Source organism: Crocodylus porosus, unplaced genomic scaffold (assembly GCF_001723895.1).
Source record: "Crocodylus porosus isolate Cpor-Errol unplaced genomic scaffold, CroPor_comp1, whole genome shotgun sequence".
Classification (NCBI taxonomy): Eukaryota; Metazoa; Chordata; order Crocodylia; family Crocodylidae; genus Crocodylus; species Crocodylus porosus.
The window spans coordinates 10,593,483-10,616,941 of NW_017728909.1; the positions used below are offsets into that span (position 1 = coordinate 10,593,483).

Genomic DNA, 23,459 nt, shown 5'->3' on the forward strand with positions numbered 1-23,459 from the left:
TCTCCACTATTCATCCCCTTTCTCTCCCCCCGCACCTGTCTCTCACCCGTTGACTCCTCAATCTACATTTCCACTGACTACCTGTCTTGCATGCAGCCCAGCCCAGCCTCTGGCTTCTTTACTTTTCATCCCATCCAGGAAGAGCCACACCGACTGCTCAAACTTCCTTAGCCTGACAAAGGGTTTTGAACCCGAAAGCTTGCTTAATAATTGTTTTCCAACTATTTAAGTTAGTCTAATAAAAGATATCAGATTCACGCAAAGAACCTTGTCTGCCTTAATACTTTAGCTTACTCTTCTACATCTGACAGCCAGGTTTCCTCCCAGCAACTTCAGGGGAAGGATCCCACCAGGATTTCAGTTACCTACATGAGTCGCTGAAGGATAGGGACACATGAAGGAGTCACTGGGAGCTAAAAGGGGGCACTTCTTCACAGCATGGCAGCTGCTCCACAGTAACTGCCCATATGCATGTTCTTACCCCGTGGTAAGAGGATGCTAACCCTTAGTAGCTTACTTCTCCTTCAGCAAACAACTGGGCTAATTTTCATTACGGGGGGTAAGCGCATGCATATGGGCAGTTAGTGTGGAGAAGCTGAAGAAGAGTAAAACTTGCCCTCCTCTACCTTGTGCTAATTTACTTGTGTGCCTGTGCCCTGAATCAACTCCACCTCATTTGGAGTCAGTAGGCCATACGGCCTAGTGGAAAGGGCAATGGGGCCAGTCATGAGCCGTGGGATCTGGCCCCACCCCACCCCTCCCACAATCCAGCTGCATGACCTTGGGCAAGCCACTTTGCACAAGTGTATCTGCTTCCGCTCCTGGTCTCTCCCTATTTGGCTGTTTTGTTTGTAAATCCTCCAGGCCAGGGACGGTCTTGTCTGGAGAACCGTGCATGTTTATGCTGTTCCTCCAGACAGCGGGGTCTCTGGATGCTACCTTGGCATGCACAATAACAGTGCAGTGCCTGACTCTTGCCTCCCTGGACTCTGCCCTCAGTGGGACATTTCTGTAGGTGCTATTTTGCAAGGTTTGGAAATGGGCTGTCATAACCATATTTTTCTGGCTTTCTTCTTCTTTCAATGGTTTTGAAATACTGAATTCTGCAAATCCAACCTGAGGGTTGGGGGCATGGAGCGCTGAGCTCTCATCTAGAAGAGATTCATAGCATCATAACAAGTTAGGGTTGGAAGGGACCTCAGGAGATCACATCTAGTCCAACCCCCTGCTCAAAGTAAGACCATCCCCAACTATTTCATCCCAGCCAGGGCTTTGCCTAGCCTGGTCTTAAAAACCTTCAAGGATGGAGATTGCACCATCTCTCTGGGTAACCTGTTCCAGTGTTTTACTACCCTCCTAGTGAGAAAGCTTTTCCTAATATCCAACTTAAATTTCCCTTGCTGCAACTTGAGCCCATTGCTCCTTGCTCTGTTGTCTGCCACCACTGAGAACAGTCCAGCTCCATCCTCTTCTGAACCCCGCTTCAGGGAGTTGAAGGCTGCTATTAAATCCTCTTCCAGTCTTCTCTTGTCTAGACTAAATAAGCCCAGTTCCTTCAGCCTCTCCTCAGAAGTCATGTGCCCAAGCCCCCTGTTTTTGTTGCCCTCTCATTTGGAAAAATGGGAATGAGGGTAGAAAGATCAAAATGTGCTTGTAGACCTTTCCAAACACACATTCAGAGGTGATGACAGATAGGAAGGAATAACACACGTTACCCACAGAATCCCAACTCAACAGCCTAGAACATGCATGGGCGAAAAAGTGAGGCATTACCTCCCTGAGGCAGGTATAAATGGGACAGACAAGGACCCGGAAGGGCTCCCCAGTGCTGCTCCTCATGGTGCCGAAGACTTCGCAGAGAAAGGTGATGAACCCCAGCCAGCGCTCCACGTCCCGTTGCTGCAGCTCCTCCCGCATTGTGAAATCCTTCTGTAAGAGGGACAGACAACAGACGGCATCAGCAAAACCACACCGTCATGGAAGAGAGCACAGCTGTCTGGGGAGAGAATTAAGAAAAGAGGAAATGGAAACTATGGGCGGAGGAGACAGACTGTCTCTTTAGTAATGAACAAGGAGATTACCCAATGCAAGGGCAGAGGCTGAAATTTCAACACAAAAAGGCCTCGCAGAACAGGTACTGTGGAAATAGTGTCAGTGACCGCAATGTTTGCCACAATGTAATAGAAACTGCTTCCCCTTTGGCCTTTATTCCTTCTGTGATGTATGGGAGCAGTCATTTCAGCTTGTACAACAAAGCCCTGGCAAATGCAAAGGGCATGCGAGCCGCACCAAGAGCGCTCGCTACGTGGGGCTCTCCAGCTTAATAGAGCTCAAGTCACTCACACATGCGCAGTCTGCCCAGGCCTCTCTCAAGGTTATTGCCTTGTGAACAGGACAGTCCATGTAGTCCTTCTGCGGTGCCTCTACATGGCTGCTGCAAGTGCCCCCCGGGGGCCCTCTAAATTACAGAGGGGCTGGCGGGGTGCCCAATGAGACAGGGATCAAGGGAGTGCAATGCGGGCACTAAAAGAGTGCCCTAGGATGGCATCCAGGAGCTATGACAAGGCCAAAGGCATAACAAGTTATCTGTGTCCCCACAGGCCCAGAGAAGACAAAACTAGTGGATGCCAAAAAGTGAGGCCACTAAGAAAATAAAAGCATGAGAGGCAAGAGCAAAAAGAAAAGCAGAACTCCAGTAAAAACTTCATTCATTTTTAAGCAGGGAGGTTGGTGTTTGAGTGGGACAATATACAGTTATAAACTATGATGGCAAGTGTATACAGCGCTTAGAGTTATGGGTGTTTCCCTCTATGATGGCACACAGCTCATTTCAAGAAGTACCACTTCAGTTTGCTTATCTCCCTTCTTAAGTCCCCTTTCTTGTGGTTGTGAGTCATAAATGGAGGGGGAAATTGCAGAACCAGTTTAAAAACCTATGAAGGAGTACAGTAATTGAATTTATTATCTTTACCTAGCTTATTCCTATGGTTGGAGACAAAGCAGGGATACACTGTTGCATCTAATGTCTTAAGCCTGGATATAGATGGCTGTGCAGGGCTAGGCAAAGAAATTACACAGAACCCAGTATAAGTGATTGGAAACCGGTTCAAATTTGTAACGTAACAGAAGTTCACTGCACATAAACCACTTTCAAAATGGCCAAAATCAATTTAAGATAAACCTGGATGGATGTCGTATCAGACCTAGATGGTTTAGATCAAATCGGTTTACTGAACTTGTGTCCCAGATCCCCTCCAGATTCAAATTAACTCACAGTCCCCCAGCATCCCAAGATGCTTTGCACTGCCTCCGCAAGCCCCCTCTTGCAGGGTATGGGGGCTAGCCTTGGCCTAAGCTGTCTGCCCCAGCTGAGCAAGGAGGCATGCTAGTGCCCCCCAGCTTCTGGGCTGGGCCACTGCAGGCAGGTGGCTGCATGTCTGGAATCAAAAGTGAATGTCTGTTCACTTGCTTATTGGTTCAATCTACACAGCTTAGACTAATCTTATATAAAGGGAAGAAAAATATTTGCACAAACAAGAACAATGTAAAATAACTGAACCAAAAATTTCCTCTTTAGCCTCACATCCATCAGACACCTGCCCAATTGTCTTTGCAAATCTGAAATCAACCTGGAGACAAACACGGAGGGACTTTTAGATTCCTTGCAAGAAATTTCCAAAGTTCCTTCCTTCATTTTGCAAGCAGGTCCCTGAGACGGTTGGCTGGGGGGGCGGGGGAGTCTAGCTATTCAAAATGCCTGACAGGGGCACTTTCATTCCCACAATACAATAAAGAAAAACATCTTAACACCTTGTGCCCTGCTTTGAAGCAAACAACTGAACTACAGACAACTTTCTGCTGATTCCAGGTCACTTTTACGTACACGGCACCGGACTGTGTGAAAGAAACTGCCATCCGTTCCTTGGAGGCTATCTCTCGATGGTGACTGCATGGCTTGGTGTGTAGTTTTCAAGCAGCTTGCAAAGCAAATCAAATCAATTTGGACAATGATTTCATCCCAACGGTTGAGCAATTTAAAAATTCTACATGTCAGTGTATGGACTCGGTCCCGGGGCACCTGAATGTAAAACGTCACTTGCTTGATGCATGAGGTTCTCCTGCAAGTGTCCGCGCCCAGGGTGATGACCTCCTTGGTCCTTAGGCTCACTGCAAAGCACATCCCTGTGGTGGAGGGGTGTCAAGATGAGCTGCAAGGAGCTGTGCTAAGGAACAGCACTGCTCTGCTTAGCCTGAACTCCTGCTAGGGCTACTTGAGCCGTGCCCTCTCCTCACATAGCGTGTGGCTTGCACTAGCCGTGGGGGTCCCTCCGCTTCCCCCCTCTACTGTGAATCCCTCTCCTGCAGTGCAGAGAGCTTCCCTTCATTTTCTTCCTCTCTATGCATAGCCACGCAGGCCTGCAAGCCCTTGCACATTCTCTCCCCAATTCCCAATGTCTTCCCCTCCTCCCGAATCCTTAGGCTCCCATATAAACCCCAGTTTCCTGACTGAAAATGCTTGCTGACGCACTGCTATTTCCTGCGCGGGACCACATCAATACACTCTGAAAGCCATTCAATGTCTCCAGGTTTCCAAGGCATTCTGGGAAATTCTTTGCTGCTGGGGATAACCACATGAACTCTGGCACTGAGAGTTAGACAGAGAAGCCAAAAACAGCTCTGTGCAAGCAAATGGGAGGGAAAAAGCCATGTATACATAGATATCCCCTGTGGGTTTGCTTTGAGATGCAGTGGGTCCATACACAAACTCTGTTCTATATTTTTTAAACTTCTTAAGTAGGCAGTCCCTCTATCAACCCTAAAAAACCTATCATAAAAAAGCCAGGCTGGGATACCTTACAGTTTAAATAAGAAATTCTGGGAGATTTATGTCTTGATCATGTCCGGAGAGATGGGTTTGTTGCCAGCCCAAACACTCCAAGGAGAAAATACACCTTTCCTTATTTACTGCTGGCAAAGATCGGCCATTTGCAGTAAGTAATTCATGGTACGTTGCGGGGAAGCTGCCGTGAGGCTTCGGATGCAGGTCTGGAAGTGTGCTGAGAACACTTAACTGGCATCGCACCAGCCTCCCTTCCTTTCAGTGCCTGCTGAAAACGTGTCCCTTTCAGCAAAGCCTTTTGGAGAAAACCCTCCAAAGCAGTCCATTTTTAAAAATATAAATGCCCAGCCTGCTCTGACACTCGACTGTAGGGAACTGAACCACAAGACTGGGCTCTTTTCAGGGATTAAAAAAAGGCAAAACATCTCTTCCTCTTTATCAGGAGCGTGGAACTCATTCTGACCCGTGACTAATGGGCGGAGAAGTTATTGAATCCTAGTCAGACTAGGAATATCTGAACAAAGACCGTGCCAGGGTGTGTGGGTGAGAGATGTGGGTAGAGTCTGAACTGGGACTCAGATTTGGATCCTATGCCAGCTCCGCTGAGTGATCTTGGGCAAACAACTGCTCCGTTCCGTGCCTCAGTTTCCCCACCTGCTTTTTGCATGTGAACTGGAAACACAGAGAGACCCCAGCAGACCTAACGGACCAGTGTTGCAGACCCAGGTTCAAGCCTTTGCTTCATTATTCTCCCACACCCCAGGTGAGTTCCTTATCCCTGATTTATGGGCCAGCCTGGGTTGTGGCTCTTTCAGCCTCATGTTGGAGCTGTTCCTTGAGTCCGTCACTAAATATCCACCAAAGCAGGTACCTGAACTTTCTCAGAACTTTCTCATTTTAACCAGGTATGGACCTGAGAAATCCTTCTCAACAAATATTTGGTCAGAACCACCACATTCCCACAGCAAATTAGCATTTGCTGCTGAAAACACATTTTGTCCAACAATGCTGATGTCCCTTGTAAAACACGGGAAGGAACTTTCATCCAGTCCGGGCTCCTGCTCGGGGCGGGATCAATCACTTCCAGCCCTGGTTTCCTATGATCCCTATCCGAACTATCCCAGTCAAGTATCTGGGCCTCCTAATGAAAATTTCCAGGGATAGAGATTTCACAGCTTTTTTAGGCAGTCTGTTCCAATGCTTGACCACCTTATGTTCAGAAAAGGCACCTATGCATGAACAGTGAGGCTGCTCTGACGCACTGTAATTCCAGTGCGTTGGAGCCGACACAATTCATCGAGTCTGCTGGCGTGTGGTAATTACTGCGCTCCAGCAGGATACAGCGTCTCATGTCTCAGTCTCAGTGTCCCCATACTGAAAAATGGCAGCAGCGGTGCTTTAACTAAAACACCTTTCACACCATTTTTCAGCATGGAGATGCTGATACACAAGACTCTCTGGGTGCTTTAATTAGAGTGGCTCCTGGAGCTGCTCTAATTAAAGGCCTCCTCCCCGTCACTCCTGAAGCATGTGTATAAATGCCCCCAATTCTTCCTAATCTCCAACATAAATTTCCTCTGCTGCAGTTGGAAGCCTTTGCTCCCCATCCTGCCACCTAACGCTAAAGAGAAAAGTCTATCGCCGTCTTGTTTTTAATCACCCTTCAGGTATTTGAAGGCTAGTTAGTAATTTCTATTTACTAACTACGTAGCAGTTACTATAGCATTCAGTGAACAGGGGAAATAAGAAAGGAAAAAAATATTCAGGAGGATTTTTAAGTCCATTTGTACATCTATCCCTTGTTACTTTGGGAGATGCATTGTGTGACTTCTGCAAGTGCTGACTTGAATATCTGGCCTGGAAAGTGTAATTATTAGTGTGCAGAATCAAAACACCATTTAGACGAAGCTTCTCTGGGAGCTGTTTTACATTTAGAGGATGAGGTTCAGTCCTGCCTGTTCTACATTGCTGGAACCAGACTCCCATAACTTGGTTAGGATTGTAGCGTTTGTACAGTCTATTAACATTAACTTGGGCTCCAGTTCCACCAATGTACTAACCGGCATGCCTCAACCCCACCCTCCACCAAACAGTCATGCACTCGGGCTTAATAGGCATCTCTTGCTCTGTAGAAGAGTAAAAGAAGTGGTGGCGGGATTGGAAGGTGCACACGATGCATGCAAGGACCATGCTGGGTTGCATCAAGAGTACAACTAAGGTATGGACAAAGTGGTTAATGCCTTAGAGACATAAATTAAGCTAATAAATCAAGCCCAAGGAGATTACAACCTACACAAAAAGCCACACCCAGGTGAAAAAGCACCAAGAGGACTCAGGAAATGGAAATAATTCTGACTGTTTTTAATTTAAAAGATATATATGTTAGCTGGGAAAGATTGTGTATGGATTTTGCGTAGGGTTTGCTGGAGGAGGCCCAGGACGTGGGCCTGATCTGAAGTTCACTTAAGTCACTGGGAGTTTTTTCCACTGATTTCTGTGGGCTGTGGACTGAAACTGACTGGAGAAGGTGAGAGTGATGGGATGGAAAGAAAGGTCATTTTCAGAAGCAAGCAGGAAAACTTGGGCCAAACAAAGACCCTGTGCAGCCAGGAGAACCTCTGTCTCAGAAAAGCAGCTGGAGGCTTTTCCATAACCAGGTGCTGGCAAAGCTGCACATCACACTGCTCGAACCCCGGGATCTATCACTTTCCCAGACTAGCCAACATCCCCACAAAAGCAAGTCCCTCATTCCAGGGGATGAACAGAGCCTCACTGCATCAGGCCGGGTCATTTGTTTCCCACCCGTTAGATCACTTGTCGACATTTCGGGCTGCCCCCCTTGGACCACAACTGGCCAACACTCACACATATCTGGATCCCGGCCACTCTCCAAACCACAATCCACACTGCAAACAGCTGCTGCAGAAACGCTAGAATTAGAGCTAATGTGCTAAGTCAGTGGCTACCTTTTCCAGCTGTTCTGTTATTCTAATAGAAGCATCCCTGCTGACAGAGGTAAAGCAGCCATTACAAAATACCTTGCTGTGTTTTCATATTGATTTTTTCCCCCTATACCTTTGCTTTTGGGGAGGGAAGTTCCATTGGGACCGTGGCTGTATCTTCCTGTAAGCTCTGTCCAGGGCTAGGTATGCTGCTGGCACACAAATAAATGCAACTGTTTAGAGCTCAAATAGCACTTCTCTTGTGAGCACATTAGAAACATTAACTAATTCACCATGTGAATAACTCCTAGTACTGGTCTACTGAAGGACTCTTTCTTCAGCATCTTCATAGTCTAAATCAAGAATACAAACAGCGCCTGAGAGCTGCCGGAGGGAGGGAAACGAGGCAGATTCTATCAGACCCAGTGGGATGCACTTTTTGACCAAGAATGTCGTAAATGCCATGCGAACAATACTCCGGCTTACTTTGTTGGCTCAGTAAAGGCCAAATATCACATGTACTGGATTTACACTGTGTGTGTATGGGATAAGCTGGGATAGTTCAGTGGGATAAGCTGGGATAGCCCAGGCTAACTACCTGAGTATTTACTTGGCTTCCCAGGGGTGTGTTTCCAGCCTGGGCTCAGTGAGATCTGGGACACTGGTTATTCTATAGCCAGTACGCGAGAGAGCTAGTTTAACCTAGCCCGGGATAGCTTTCCCAAGATGCAGTTGCTAAAGCATATGAATGCCATGCTTTGTGCCTCTAGCAGAGGAGGGACCATTCTTGCAGGCATTCTTATATGTCCTTTACAAGGTTAAATACAGACATTTACTGTGCAGTTGCTGAATTAACTGCGCAGTAAACGTCTCAGTGTCCACCCGCACATCCCTATTAGGGTGCAGGAAACTAATAAATGTTGTAGGAGGGTAGGACTTGTAAATATATGTACAATCCTGCTCTGGAGTTTTTTCATGCACAACAATGCATGTGTAGATGCTGACAGGGCTGGCTGGGGCATGAAGCTGCTTCAGTGCAGGGGCTGCCTGCTGGCCTGAAGCACCTTTGTCCCCCAGCCAGCCCCTCTGCAGCACACTGAGCCCAGTCGGAGCAGCACCAGGCCGACAGGCTGATCTCCTGGACCCCCTGCCAGCCTGGGCTGCTGTGACCTGGCTCAATGTACTGTGCTTTGGGTGCACATGTACACTGTGCACCAAAGGCCTTCCCCAATGTGCTCATTAATGGCACATATAGATGCACCCCTTCAGCATCACCATGCCACTCCAGCTCGAACAGTACTGCACCTTTGCACAATGCATTTTTGAAATCTCCACACAATTTTAAAATTTATATTCCCAGCTTGTCAAGATTTCTTTTTGAAACTAAAAATCGTGTCTTAATTCTGTCAATTTGCATTCCTTCTCTCCAGAGGTGTGCCTCCATTGCAGAGACTGGGGTTTAGAAAGTCAGGTTTCAACTGGTAAATTAGTGAATAATATAATTACTCATATAACCAAATTAACATTTTGGTGGACTTGGTTGACAGGCTCACACAATACATCCCTTCAACTCTACTGAGATGGTGGCATTTCTTTTTAGCTCTGGATGTGAAATAACAGGAAAGTGTTTTGTCCCTGAAACATCCTTCTGGTTCAGATTTTGGGCAATTCCATGTCCTGGAACGTGCTCTACAGCACTGGAGCTTTTGCCAAATGTCTGTCTGTCCGTTATCTGTAGGCACTGATGAGCAACTGTGGCTTGATGGAGAAATTTGCCCTAGTTCCATGGAAGCTAGCACAGCTGAATACTTAATTTGTAGCAGGAATACAGGTTGTAGCTGTGTTGGTCTAAAAAGCAGAGGCAGACAGAGTTTTTTCTTCCTCTTATTTGTAGCAGAATATTCACTCTACTCTATTACTGATGGGGCCTTCAAAAGCAAGCCCAGCATTTCTATGACACACTGTGTCCAAACAGCTTTTTTTAATGAAGCCTCTTCCAGACAATCTGTGTCCCAAAACATTTCCCGCTGCTAAATAATGAATAATATTAGAGTCAGAAATCTCAGAGGTGGAATGGGAAGGGAGCTGGCAGGGGTGAAGAGTTCTTTTTGCAGACCTGAGATGTGATGTTCAAGCTCACTGAGCAGCTGAAATGCAGGAAGATCATTTCAGGTTTCATTAGTGAAAGCTTGCATGCCATCAATGAGGATGGAGGTGGGGAGAAGTCCTTGGGATACTTGAAAATACATTAGTAGGCTGTGCAGGTAAAGCACTGGACTGAGAACCAAAAGATCAGTGATCTCTTCCTGTTCCTATCATTGCCTTGCTGGGTGATCATGGGCAAGTCACTTCACCCTCTGTCCCTCTGTTTCCCTAGCTGTAAAATGGGGAATGAGTTAAGAATTTTAGTTAGGGGGCCAACGTTTTCAAAAAAGGGTGCTGAAAGTTGGGTATTAAGTTCGCATTTCCAGGTCTGATACATGTGAGCAAGAGTGGGACATACCTGGGAACATGCACCCCTGGCAGTGAAGACATACCTGTAGCTCAGTATGCTGCCCATTAGACTTTGCTGACTATATATCTGGTGATGGATTAGGTCTCCTGGAAGAACAAACCTGAAGAACTGGGGGTGGGGGCATGTACCTTGGAAATACCATGCCAAGAGAAACAAAACATTTCAGAGGGCTGAAATACATGCTGGCTGCCATAATGAGACCAAGTGTAAGAGACCCTCCTCCCACACCAACTGAGTTTTATTTACCATGGAAATGCCTCTTCAACCCAGATAAAAATAACCAGTGGCCTGCAGAATGGCTTGCCCTGTGCCTGGGTTGTGATGTCAGTGCAATGAGCAAATTATCTTTCATCAGTCAGACTGTATTTTTAAACAGGAATGGTATTGCTAATTTGGTGATGTCCTGTCCTACGGATAATCCAAGTGTACTTACTGGATGACGTTCCTCCAATGCCCGCAGATGAAAATAAAGTGTATTTATACCAGGTAACAGGTCTGATCTCACTCACCGTGCCAACAGGCAGAAAATAGCATTGGAAAACCAAGCAGCAAGTAGCTACAAGCTAAGCGGCATCTCAAGAGATTTCAAACCTTGTACCTACCTTTTAATGGGAAGCTCAAGCACTACGTGAATGTATTGCATTATGTCCGGGACAAACTTTGGCAGGTGGGTCAAAAGGGTGATTGGTACCAGGAGCCTTTCCCTACTCTCTTGGGTCCAGCCATCATTCACTAGGTTTTCCCAGTGCAAGGACTCGGAAAGGCTAGCCCAGCCCTTAGGCCCTGTGTTGTCTTCATGGGGTAGCAGAGATATCCAGTCTCCCCACCCTTCTCCATTTTGCAGCAGGCTAGCATTTGGAGTTGGAAGGGAAGCCTTTCTGCCTTTACTAAGAGTGGCTCAGTCCCCAAATTAGGTTTAAACTGGAGGTCAATCACTGGCATCTATGAAGCTCGCAACATCTAAGGCAGTTCTCCCTTAGGGGCTTATTCCCATTCAGTTCCCACTGACTTATGGGCTACTGGATCGGCACCGAAGTGGTGGCCACAAGCTGGCAAGGACATGAATACGAGGGTTACTTTAAGCACTACAACTTATAATAGAAAAGAAAAAAAAAATCACACATTTGAGCTTGTTGCTTTGTAAACACAAGGCTCTTCCTCTGGCAGCTCTGATGTTTACTCAGCCATTGTCATGGAGGCAGGAAATACTGAGTCAGAAATACTGGGTAAAAAAATACATACTGCTTAGAGATCACAGCAAGAGGCACTCAGTAAAAATCCCAGAGAGGCTGTGCTAAATGCTTGATCTTCGTGGCAATGTACTACAGAGGGCTGAGCCTTAACTGGGCTCCTGGAAAGTGCCCGAGACGCATATACCCACTTAGAGGGGACAACGGGCTGCTTCAGGTGAGGAAAAGACCAGTCCTTTGTCAGGTTCATCTCTGCTACCAATTCTCATCAGGTGTGGCATCTTCCACTCATGCCAGCACCCTCTTTCCTCAGAAAACCCTCTTGGAAAACACTGCATTGTACCCTCCACCATGGCCATCCCCGTCTCAAAGCACCGTATATTGATTATGAACCTGCAGCACCTCAAGGCCCCAGCTGAGTTAGGGCCCCATACAGAATTAAAGAGGGAGAAAGTCCCTATGCTAGAGGGGAAGGGGAGAAGAGATAGGTGAATGGGAGTGAACATTAGCTCCAACGGATGGAGTCAAACAGGGTGCCTGAGATCACGTAGGGCAGCGTTTCTCAACCCATGGGTCTCTCAGGAATATATGAAAGGGTCACAAACAAACTTTAGAAATGGATCAAACGAACTTTAGAGAAAAACATGGGAAAGCATGGCTGGCTGAGTTCCCCCCTGTCCCCTACATCCACCCCCTGCTCCACACACTGGAAGCGGGTCGGGAGTGAAAGGCACCGGGATGGGACTGGCCATTGATGCTTACACATGGGTCCTGGTACAAGAAAGGTTGAGGACCACTGATGTAGGGTGTCTGTGGCAGAACGAGGAACTGAACCAAGCTCTCCTGTGCTCCAGCCAGTGCTTTGGCTGCAAAACCATGCTAGCCTTCCTGTCCCTCCCAACCTTTCACAGCACATCTTTTAGCAGCACAGCAGGCTGCTTCATATGTAGGTCCAGGTGACCTCTGAAGGCCCAGGGGAGGAGTGATGATTTTCTCATCACTCCTGCTTGAGACATGAGAACTACAAAGACTAGCAGGGGTATGAGCAGAGAGCAGCAAGGGCCAAGAAATGATGTCCCTCTGGGTCTAGGCCTTACCGGGTGTCTCATCTTCAAGGGCAGGTCACAGAAACAGGTCCAGCAACCTGAGAAATCTCAAGGAAAAGGCTGCACTTCAGCTGGATGATAAGGGCCAGGCTGTGATGGTCAAGCTTTTTAAAATAATTTCCACCCTAGGGAGACATCTCCTATTGAGTCTGAGCATCAGTGAGTGCACAGGTCGGTTTGGTGGCAAGGCCCTTTCTCTCTAAGATCACCAGTTGAAATCCAGTCAAAGGGGGTGGCTGATGATCTGTTTGCTGGTCTCTGAGAAGCATTTTTATGGCCTCAGTCTTAGTCCCAGTGAAGTTACCTAGCGGAATTATCTCCTTAGGACGTGTGTCCTATGTGAAAGGGCTGTGTGCATGTGCTGAACTGAGGTCTGAAGTTGTATACTGGAGCTGAAGTGGTGCACTTGAAATCAAACAGGTCTAAAGCTACCACAGTTCAGCTTCCATTTAGGGTGGACGAGAAAGGACAGAGGGAACAGGTACAGGAGATCAAATTAAAATACTTTAATTTGAAAGCACTTATACTATCTGTCTGCCAACACCCATAGCTGGTAGCCAGCAGAAGGGCTGAGCTGTGACAGGCTCCTCTGGAAAACACCCTCTTCAGCCCTTGGAAAGATGCCCCTGTGGTTGTGACTGATGCCCAGTGGCTTTGCTAGGTCAGTCCTCTGGACATAGGGCATTAGTTGGGCAGGTGTGGGGGGCACTAATCTGCTTTTCTAACACAGCTGATGGCTTCCACAAACAGAAAGGTGGAAAAAATGAGGGGAAGGAAGCATGCGGTGCTGCTCATCTCGATAAGTTAAAATTATATTGACATATTCCCTGTCTGCTCCTTCTACCATCACACACTGCAAAATCCCAGAAAGGTATTGCTAGTGGGGCCGGCTGCTCCACCCTGGACCCCGCACCCATCGTGGGCCTGCCTGGAAGTGCCCTCACCTTGACAAGAACCAACAGATTTGCAGGTGGGACTTCAGGACTCTTTGACCCTAAATACAGACCTCCAAAAATAAATCAACACTCCTACATAGTATAAGGGCAACCAAGTGACCTTTTCAGCCTTCAGGAAGAAGCTGAAACCTGATGGGGCTTGGGGAAAGGGCACAGGTTTGTCCATTTGAATAGCGCTGTATGGAGCAGGGGAGCTGGGATTGCAGTGGTTTATTTTTAGACATCACTTTAGCCTTGCAACAGTGGATGGATTTGCTATCCTTAGGTTTGTGGAGGCCCACAAGTGATGAGTCAGAGTAAAATTCCAGACTTTGGATAGCCCTGAGCCATTCCTGTCCCAGGGATTGTTACGGACTAAAGGAAAAACAGGGTTGGGGGGAGAGGCAAGAGAGAAATAGAAAAGCCACCTAAATAAAATTAGAATTAGAGAAGCGTAACAGCTTCCAAAAAGAATAAATCAGCAGCTCAAGAGCAGGAAAGTTAGGGTCCTGTATTCTGAACCATGGGGTGAGAGCTGAGTTTTCTTTTCATCTCTAATGTGGACTCACTCTGCGACACAGCACCCCTGGGCCTGAGATTCCTCATTTCTTTATGCATCTTCCTTTGCAAAATGTGTTTGGCTCTAATCATAGAGAAGTGCAGCTGAAGTGCCAATTAATAAATGATAACAATTAATTGCAGCTGCAACAAAGGAAGCCTGCTAAAAACTTAGCAGAGGATAAGAAGTTTAATTGCTGGGTGCTGGTCTGATCGCAACTTTCTTGAGGTCTTGGCTTCATCTGTTGTTACTACATTTCACAGCACAAGATTCTCATCACCTTGCATCCTCTAAGTTAAACTTACATTTTGAACTCCCAGAGACATTTTCTTCTCTTCCTCTTGGACTATGTTTCATCTGCTTTGGTAGGACAAGAAAAACCAAGCAGTGCTTTTAGTGTGGACATTTTATCACTATCAGTACCCCAGCTCCCTGTGACCCCTCTGTCCCTTTTACTCCAGCAGGAAGTACTTTCTAAATATGAATGATTTAAGCTTCATGGACCCCTTCAGGACAGTACACGCTGGCCTCATAACATACAGGAACGAGACCTCAAAGAGCCCAGGGTCATATGGAAAGTATGCTGTAGAGCTGGGAGCAGAACCCCGGTCTCCACAGGCCAACACTATTCTCAAGCAACAAAACCATTGCATGGTCTTTCAACAAGGGAAGTTTGTGGGTAAGACTATAAGAATAAAGGGTCCAAGGGGACAACCAGGGGATAGCTTCCTGGGCATCACCAGATGGGAGATGTCCCAGCGCGTGGGCTCCATGTTTGATATCTTCCTCTCGTTAGTTGATATTTGATAAACCAGAACTTCCAGTTCCCTGCTGCTGGCAGAGAAAAGGTGCTTTCCTCTTGCTTCTGCTCCCCTTGCAGGGAGAGAAGAAATCCTTTGCTACTGTAACTCCTAAAGTGGGGTGAAGTTATCTACTATTCTTGCTCTCCGCCTACTCTTTATTTTTCTGGTCCTCTTCCTCTGTGAATGTTTCCACTGCCTGCCCTAGGGGGATCCCCAGGCTTTGTAAAGCAGCAGCATAGAGCTAGCAGTTCTGCTGCTATCCAGATAGCACTGAATTACAGCAGTGCCTAGTCTTGCTGATTTAATTCTGCTGCTCTACTGGAAAAGCGATGAACAAGCTGTCTGCAAGCTCCAAAATGTAGTGCTGTGCATTGTTACCTTGATGTCACATTTCAAACTCACAAGTAAGAGGAACCTAATGTTCTTCTTTATTTAAAGAAAGTTCTCAATTCCATAGAAATGGCTTGCTGAGGATCCTGCTGTCACCAGGGGAATCTCCCCACTAGGAGGAGATTTTTCACGTTCATCCTATGCCAGACGCTTTGCTTAGCAAAGAATTACTACTTGCTCTTCTGTTGGATGTGGCTAGGTGGGAGGTTAGGATGAGAAGATATGGATGCTCGTTTCTCCCCTGCCAAGACCTTTCTGTGAAATCTTGGACAAGTCCCCAGGGCCCATAATTTTTGGTTTCTCCATTCTTTGGGTGCCTACCTTAAGATGCCTAGGGTCTGATTTTCAGACAGACAGTGACTGGCCCCATAGCACTTGCTGGTAAACAGCACATCTGAACACCACGTGCAAGTATCACTAGCAGGAAACCCTAAATTCAAGTCATCTAAATTTAATGTGGACTTATAAATTCTGGTCTTAACCTGTCAGTCTCTGTGTTCACCTGTACAATTGGGATCCTGACAATTGCACACTTCCTCTGGGTATTGCTAGTCATTAATGTCTTGACTCCTTTAGTGGGTAATTATTAACTGAGTCAAGTTTTACAGCACCTGAGTGAGGCCATCAAACTGGACTGTCAAACCCTGGTACAAACCTGCTGGTATTACTCTACTAGTTGCTAGAGATCCTGGAGCATGATCTTAAGAAACACTCCAGAAAAATAGTAGAATAGTGCAGACTCCATCTGCACGAGAAGATCAGCAAACACCACTCGGAGCTGTAAGCAGCTGTTATAATGCTAAACTTCCTATAATAACCCACCGGCTGTATGCAAAAGACTCTTGCGCAGGAAGAAAACTGAGGCAGGAAGAAGCAGGTTGGGGGGAGAGGTTGAAAATGCATCTTCACTGCAAATCATGTTCTCTTCAGTGAGCATTTTCTTTCCTTTGGTGGAGGGAAAAAGCCAGAATTCAGACAGAGCCAAATCCTAAGAAGAACCCATCTCTCAGGGGTATGAGGGAGTTGTGGTCATACTGCACATTGTGACAATCCCCATCTCAGCAGGAATGCATTAGCATCTATAATAAGGCATAACTGCATGTCATGCAGAACAGGGAGAATCAGGCACAGTCTGAGCAAGAGACAAAGGGAAATATTTTTTGCAGCATTTCAAATGGAGATGAGTAGGGCAAGACCTCAGTTGACAAGGCCATAGAGAAGGATGTTATAGTAATTAATCAACAAAGAAAGGCTCATGCTAGGCATATGCAGTTTGAATGGCTTTGTTAGCCACTGACTGGCAAAGGTTGGCATATCTGTGAAAGAGTGGCATAAAGAACAAAGGATACAGAAATACAAGCAAACAAGAGACAACATCTGAGAAGCTAGAAAAGGAAAACCCAAGCCACAATCAGATGAAGAGCAGGGAACATGGCCCTGAGAAGGGCACGTATGAGAGACAGGAAGAGAAACCCTTCGTTTTCTTGGGCTCAGTACAGACTGATATGGGGCTCAGCATGACAAACAAGGAAACTCTGTCATCATTTAAGTCCTGCTATGTTTAGTGAAACAAGACTTTATACAGTCTTGGTAAATAAAGAGGACTATATCAGAGAAAGACAGAAACACCAGTGTCTCCCCCGAACAGAAACTACCTGCAACCACATGCATCTGGCTATTTGTGCGAGTCAGAAAAAGGCAACACTAATTACATTGTTTACTTAAAATTCCTCTTGGTTTTGTCTTTACATCCTGGCCTAAAATATTACTGTGTAAAATAAACAGCTGCTGTATTTCTCCCCAGAGGTGGCTGTTTTGCAGCCTAGAAGACTTACTCATAAAGCACTTGGGGATGAAAGATACTTTCATAAAGATATGATGAAGATGATTAATATCGCTAAGGCAAGTCTTAAGGATGTCCGTAAAAACACATGCACATGAGTTGCTCTCTTTTATTTTACTTTTAAGTATTATTCCTCTGGTCACTTCATGGATGGAGCATCATAGGGAAGTAGGGCTAGAAGGAACCTCACAAGGTCGAGTCCAACCCCTTGCTCAAGGATCAACCCTTACTAAACCATCCCAGCCAAATGTCTGTCCAACCTGCTCTTAAAATCTCCCAATGGTGGAGAGTCCACAGTTTCCCTAGACAGGCTGTTCTAATGCTTGACCACCCTGATAGTCAGAAAGTTCCTCCTAATCTCCAGATTATCTCTAAATTTCCCCTGCTGCAACTTGAGGCTATTGCTCCTAGTCCTGTCCCCTATAGGCACAGAGAAAAGGCTATCTCCATTCTCTTTATCATTGACCTTAGATAGCTGAAGACTGTTATCTCTCCCCTCAGTCTTCTCTTCTCCAGACTAAATAACCCTAGTTCTTTCAACCTTTCCTCATAAATCTTGCCCCCAAGCTCCTAATAATTCTTGTTGCTGTGTATGACCTTTTGCAAAAAAAAAAAAAGAAGAAGAAAAAAAAAAGTATGACCTATTCTGTGGTGCAACATTTGTAGGAATAACACCAAGTGTGCAGAAGCCCCGCATTTTGACAACTCTCTCATTAAAAGAAAATCTTGTCAGCGTGGGTGTTTGCACCCAAGGCAGTAGCTGAAGCTCTTGGAAGATGTACGAGACAAGGATGCAGCACAGTGTGAAAAGTCAGCCGGCTGCCAGACACAACCAAGGTGTGCTCACCTCTTTCAACGGGGTGGGAGACAGTGGGAAGTGTGTGAAGGAAGAAGGTGGGGTGAGTGTTATTGGGTGGGTAGGGGATACCGAGTGTTTTTGAATCACGATGTATCAGGAAAGTGAAGCCAGGCTCATCAGCACTCCCTAATCCACTTGCAAATTGCCAGGACAGCTTCCTGGGGAACTGCACATTTTCAACAGGCATGAAGACCTGCCCTGAAAAGCCTTCCCATCCCCCTGGCCCCCTCCCCCCATGCTCATTGACAGGGAATTGGTGTTCCTCTTAGGCAGGTATTGTCCTGCCAACACAGTCGGAGACCACAACAATGACGCCATGGAGGTAATTAGAGAGGCTCCAGTGAATTATTGCTCAGGCTGCCTCGGTGTGGCAGGAGCTCCTGGCTTCAGGCATCCCTACTCCTCTGCTCACATCCAGGTAGCTCCTGTCTTGCTCCCATGCTGGCGGGTCACTTCCCCACCCTGTGCGATTACACCTCCTGACCTGGACTACTTTAACTCACACCCTTACTCCCTACAGGCCCATCTGCTTCCCCTGCCTTTGCTCAGTGTAGGGCTTACATCAGGACTGTAAACTGGCAGCCTGCAAAGGGTTACATTGCAGCCCCCAGGTTCCTGCTCAGCTGCTGCTACCCCCATGGCTTTGGCTGCAGCACCCGGGGGCTACCGCTTCCTGTCCCCAGCCCAGGGGGTGGGCAGCGCGGCAACGTGGGGAGCTGAGCGGGAGCCCGGGGAACACGGTGCAGCAACGGCAGGCACAAAGTGCAGCAGGGAAGGCGGGTTGTGGGGACATGGTGCAGTGCTTGCGGGGCATCTGTGGCATATTCAGGTGCAGGGGGCTGTGACTTACCATGGGGTAAAATTCCTTCCTGACCTCAAATACGGCAATGGGTTTGACCCTGGGTGAAGGGGCAAGACCCTCTAGCCAAGAACCTCTGGCTTTAAGACCCAGGAGCACTGGTACACCCTGGTCAAAATCCCCACCATTGGCTGCAGCACTTCCAGCGCTCCTGAGGAAGCTGTAAAAAAACTCCTCTGAACATGTAGCAGCAGGGTGGGAGAAATTACCTCTCAGCCCCATAGGGCAACCAGCAAAGCCCAAACGCTTGGGAATACACGTAGTAGCACACAGGCATAGCTACACCTATATCATCTCCAATCGGTGGCTGTCCAGTCTCTTCTTGAACACCTCCAGTAATGGAGAGCCCATAACTTCCCTAGGCATCTATTCCACTGTCTCACTGTCCTAACAGTGAAGAAGTTTTTCCTGCTATCCAGTCTAAGCCCACTTTGCTGCAACTTCAAGCTGTTGGTGCATAACTTACTCTCTGCAACAATAGAGAAAAGGTGGCACTGTCTGAGGTACAGGCAGCCCTCAACTTACAACATTTTGAGTTACAACGAACAGCACTTACAACATTTGTAAATTGACACCTTGTTTCGACTTTCTGATGCCCGTTTCGACTTTACAGCGCTCAATCCAATGTGACACCACACCAGCGAACAAGTTTGCTGCGTTGCCCGTCTCCCTGGAGAACGCCTGTCCAAACTTCCGCAAATACTTTCTTTAAGAAAGCAGACGAGACTCCGGAAAAACCTGCAGCCAAGTCTCCTGAGAAGACTTCAGCCAAGAGCCCTTCAAAAAGTCCAGCAAAGTCACCTCAAAGAAGTCCTTCCAAATCAATATGATTGCTATTTACAATATAGATACATCATCTAGCTATATGATTCATCTATAATTGATTGAGTAAAAAATTTTGGGTTATTTTTGATGAAAATAGGGTATCGGGCCTTGGTTCAGGAACCAGTCCCCGGTTATAACATTGTTTCCTATGGGAAAATTGGTTCCGAGTTACAACGTTTCAACTTAAGACACAGTTTTCAGGAACCGATTGTGTCGTAAGTCCGAGGACTGCCTGTATTTGAAGACTGCTGTCATGTCCCCTCTTAAGCACCTTTTCTGCAAACTGAACATGCTTTTTTCCTTTACTTTCTTCTCGTATAACTTGCCTTCCAAGCCCTTTATCACTTTTGTCACCTGCCTCTGGACCCTCTCTAACATCTCCACATTCTTTTAAAAACATGGAGATCTGAACTGCACACATTACTCCAGATGAGGCCTAACCAGTGCTGAGTAGAGAGACACTATTGCCTCCCACATCTAGCACCCAATGCTTCTATTGAGGCATCCCAAAACCACATTTGGCTTTTGTGCAGCTGCATCACACTGCAGATTCATATTGAATCTATGATATACCAGAACTCCCAGATCCTTCTCCATCGTGCTGCCATCTAGCCAGGTATCATCCACTTTATATTTTCATTCTTCCCAAGATTATTCTTCTCGAGGTGTAGCACCTTGCATTTGTCAGCATTGAATGTCATCTTGTCAGCTCTGGTTCAGCTTTCCAATTTGTCAAGATCCTTCTGAATTGCACTCTTGTCCTCCAATGTGTTCACAATCCTTCCAAGTTTCATGTCAGCTGCATACTTGTTCAAGAAGCTATCAATCCCAGCATTCAAATAATGAACAAATACATTGAACAGCACTGGGCCCAGGACAGACCTCTGTGGGACTCCACTCAAAACCTCCTGCTGTTCTAACGTTTATAATTTCCCTTTCCTTGCGGCCGCTGAATCAGTTATCGATTCACCTTATAGTAGATTTGTTTAGCTCACACTTCTCCAATTTGTTGATGAAAAAGTCATGGGGGCCTTGCTGAAGTCCAAAGATGCTATATCCACTGGGTTCCCCCCATCCATTCAAGTAGTTTCTTTGTCAAAGAAGCAGATTGAGCTTGTTCGACAAGATTTGATAATAAATCCATGCTGGGTGCTTGTGATCAGCCTTTTGCTCTCCAGATGCTTGCAAATGGCCTTCATTAAGTTATGATCCAGTAACTTCTTGGATATTGAGATGAGATTAACTAATCTGTAGTTCCCCAAGTCCTCTTTTTAAAAGAGGGACACTATATTGGCCCATTTTCTAGTCCCCTGGTACCTCACTCCTCTCCTGTGATCTCTTAAATATTATTGCCAAAGGCTCTAAGATCATTTCTGAGAGTTCCTTCACTACCCTGAGTCGAAGTTTATCAGGCCCTGCTGACTTGCATTTCTTTAGACCCATCAAAAATTCTCTCATTGTCTCTTTTATGAGCTCATTCCTCAGTTTGTCCCTCCCTTATCCAAATAGTCTTTATTAGATATCCCTCTGCAGCTTAATTTTTTTGGGAAGCCGAGGCAAAGAAGCTGTCACCTTCTTTGCAACTGGATGCCTCTCACTGTGAACATGAAGGAGGTGTTGGCAGGGATCTGGCTGTGAGGAATATCTTCCAGCTTTGAAATTCAGTCCCCAGTGCAGCGCAGGTCTGTTAACCTTCCAGGCACAGTGTAAAACGCATCCTTCTCTCTCAGGCATTTGGGGAGCAGCTGGGGAGGCCACGAGATTTACTGTGAGAGCCCTCCTAGCTGCTGCCATGTGCTCATTTGATGTTGGGAAGAACGGTAGGCCATTGCACTCGAGATCTGTTGTGATGTAACAGGTATGCTGGTGCTTGGGAAGGGGGATCTGATTTATATCAAACCAATAAAAAAGTAAAACGACCAACTGAACTGCAACAGCGTAAGCCGAGGCAAGGGACATGCGTCATTTCTGACCACAGTTGTGACCGGCACTATGGAGACCTCTTGAATTGATATTCAATAAGCAGACAAACAGGCAAAGCCCCCTGCTCCTGTTTCTGTCTCTCTCACCCCCCTGTTTGCCTGTTGCTGACTCCTCTCGGCAGCACGGCTTGTGCGCCGGCATTTGCTGGCAGACACAACGCTGAGAAATACTTTGGCAGAGTCGTCCCCTCAGCAGCCATTTATCAAGGTGGGGTGGGGTACAATGCAAGCCCCAGTGGGGTTCACCATCTCCGCTGCTGAGCCTGCTGCTGGGCCCGGCATTCTGATAATCCAGCATGGTGCCGAATCTGCCCGGTCTGTCCGGGGCTGGGAGCCCCAGGAGTCCTCTCCTTCTGGTTGTAGACAAGCAGAGAGCATTAGGAGCCGCGGGCGTCTGCCAACATACTGCATTCTTCTTTCCTAAGCTTCACACATGCAGTGCATCCTCTTTATAAGGCAGAGGTGCCAGGGAGTCTACAGGGTGCAGCCAAGTCAGCAAAGGCAGACAGTGAGAGGCGAGGGAAGCTCAAACTGAGGAAACTGTGTGCGTGTGTTGCTGCTAGTGTATTAAGGCTTTTCCCCCCAAACCCTTTTTCAGTTGCTGTGACCCACAGAACTTAACCCTGTATCTGAAATGAAAATGCCCCTTCTTAAAAAAAGCAGATCTCCCTTTTTGTGGAAAGCCGGCCGCAGGAGTAAGAGGCGGTGCACCTCTGCAACTTTGTGGGTGACTCACTCTGGATTCGTGCCTGTAAAAAAAAATACCTTGGGTGGTTTAAAATAGCTCGGCTCCCACCCGGCCCAGCACTCTGGCCTCCAAAGAGGCTTTGCTGCTTCTGAATTATTTGAACTTGACTTTTTTCCTTTTGGATCAGGCTTGCATTCAACTTAGTCCATCATGGCCATGGGAGAGCCTGTCTTCTGAGGGCCTGAATACTCTTGCCTCTGATGACTTAGAAGAGGGGTCAGCAATGTTTTTCGAGTGGTGGGCCAAAATAATGCAGCTAGGTCCAAGGCAGGCCACCACTTCCAAGCTGGCTACCACTGCCACTGCCTCTTCATGATGCTGAATTCCCAAAAATGCTCATGTGACCCGGCAGCCACCAAATGCTGCCAATATCTGGGCTTTGGGGCCAGAGGAAATTGCTTGGTGGGCCAGACCTAGCCTCAGGCTCCTCAACTCCTGATTTAGACAATCATTATTTAAGCTTGGGCCCGATCCTGTGAGGCACTCTGACTGCCCACAATAGCTTGGTTTTATTTCTCACCAAGTGCTGTTTGATCCTGTATCTCTGTTCATGGAGAAGCTTCTTTTTTTATATCTTCAATGCATCAAATTGACATACAAGAAGGTGACACCCCTTCTTTCCCATGGACAGAGGCTGTCTGATCTCCGCACCCATCTATCGTCATGTTATGGCTTCTCCTCAGACTAATACCCACAAGCCACCTTTGCTGGCAGAGATGAAACCATAAAGCACCACTGTGGACAATTCCCTGCACCAGAGCCCTCTCCCCGGTAGCCACATCCCAATCGCACAGGCAAAGTGTCACTACTGCCATCCGCCCTGCTCTTCCCAGGTCGGTCTCAAGTCTGCTGGGCCAGATTAGCGCGGTGGAACAAGCCAGGAGGAAGACATCAGTCCCATTCACGCAGACGTCCACGGGATTCCTGTCCATCTTGGGATCCACAGCACTGCCAGGCAATCAAACTAATGGGCCAGCCTCCCTAGAGCCTGACGCTGGCTTAAAACCCAAGATTTCTCTAATAATACAGGCCTTCTGGTGCTGGTGCCTTTTTGGTTCAACTC

General features: G+C 47.0%; 1 protein-coding gene and 1 long non-coding RNA gene across 7 annotated transcripts in view; one reads left to right on the forward strand and one right to left on the reverse strand.

The window, feature by feature from the left end:
- Positions 1-23,459, reverse strand: part of CTIF (cap binding complex dependent translation initiation factor) — a 331,179-nt gene that overhangs the window by 39,599 nt on the left and 268,121 nt on the right. For all 6 annotated transcript variants that reach the window (XR_002100346.1, XR_002100345.1, XM_019531783.1 and 3 more), the window contains one exon: positions 1,774-1,929. Coding sequence is in view for 4 of the 6 variants with exons in the window: in XM_019531783.1 (XP_019387328.1) it covers positions 1,774-1,929 (156 nt within the window). In the remaining 2 variants the exon portion in view is untranslated. The remainder of the gene's footprint in view (positions 1-1,773; positions 1,930-23,459) is intronic.
- Positions 6,390-17,705, forward strand: LOC109307735. The gene is made up of 3 exons (XR_002100347.1): positions 6,390-6,425; positions 9,904-9,910; positions 17,521-17,705. It is a non-coding gene; the product is annotated as an uncharacterized LOC109307735 (long non-coding RNA).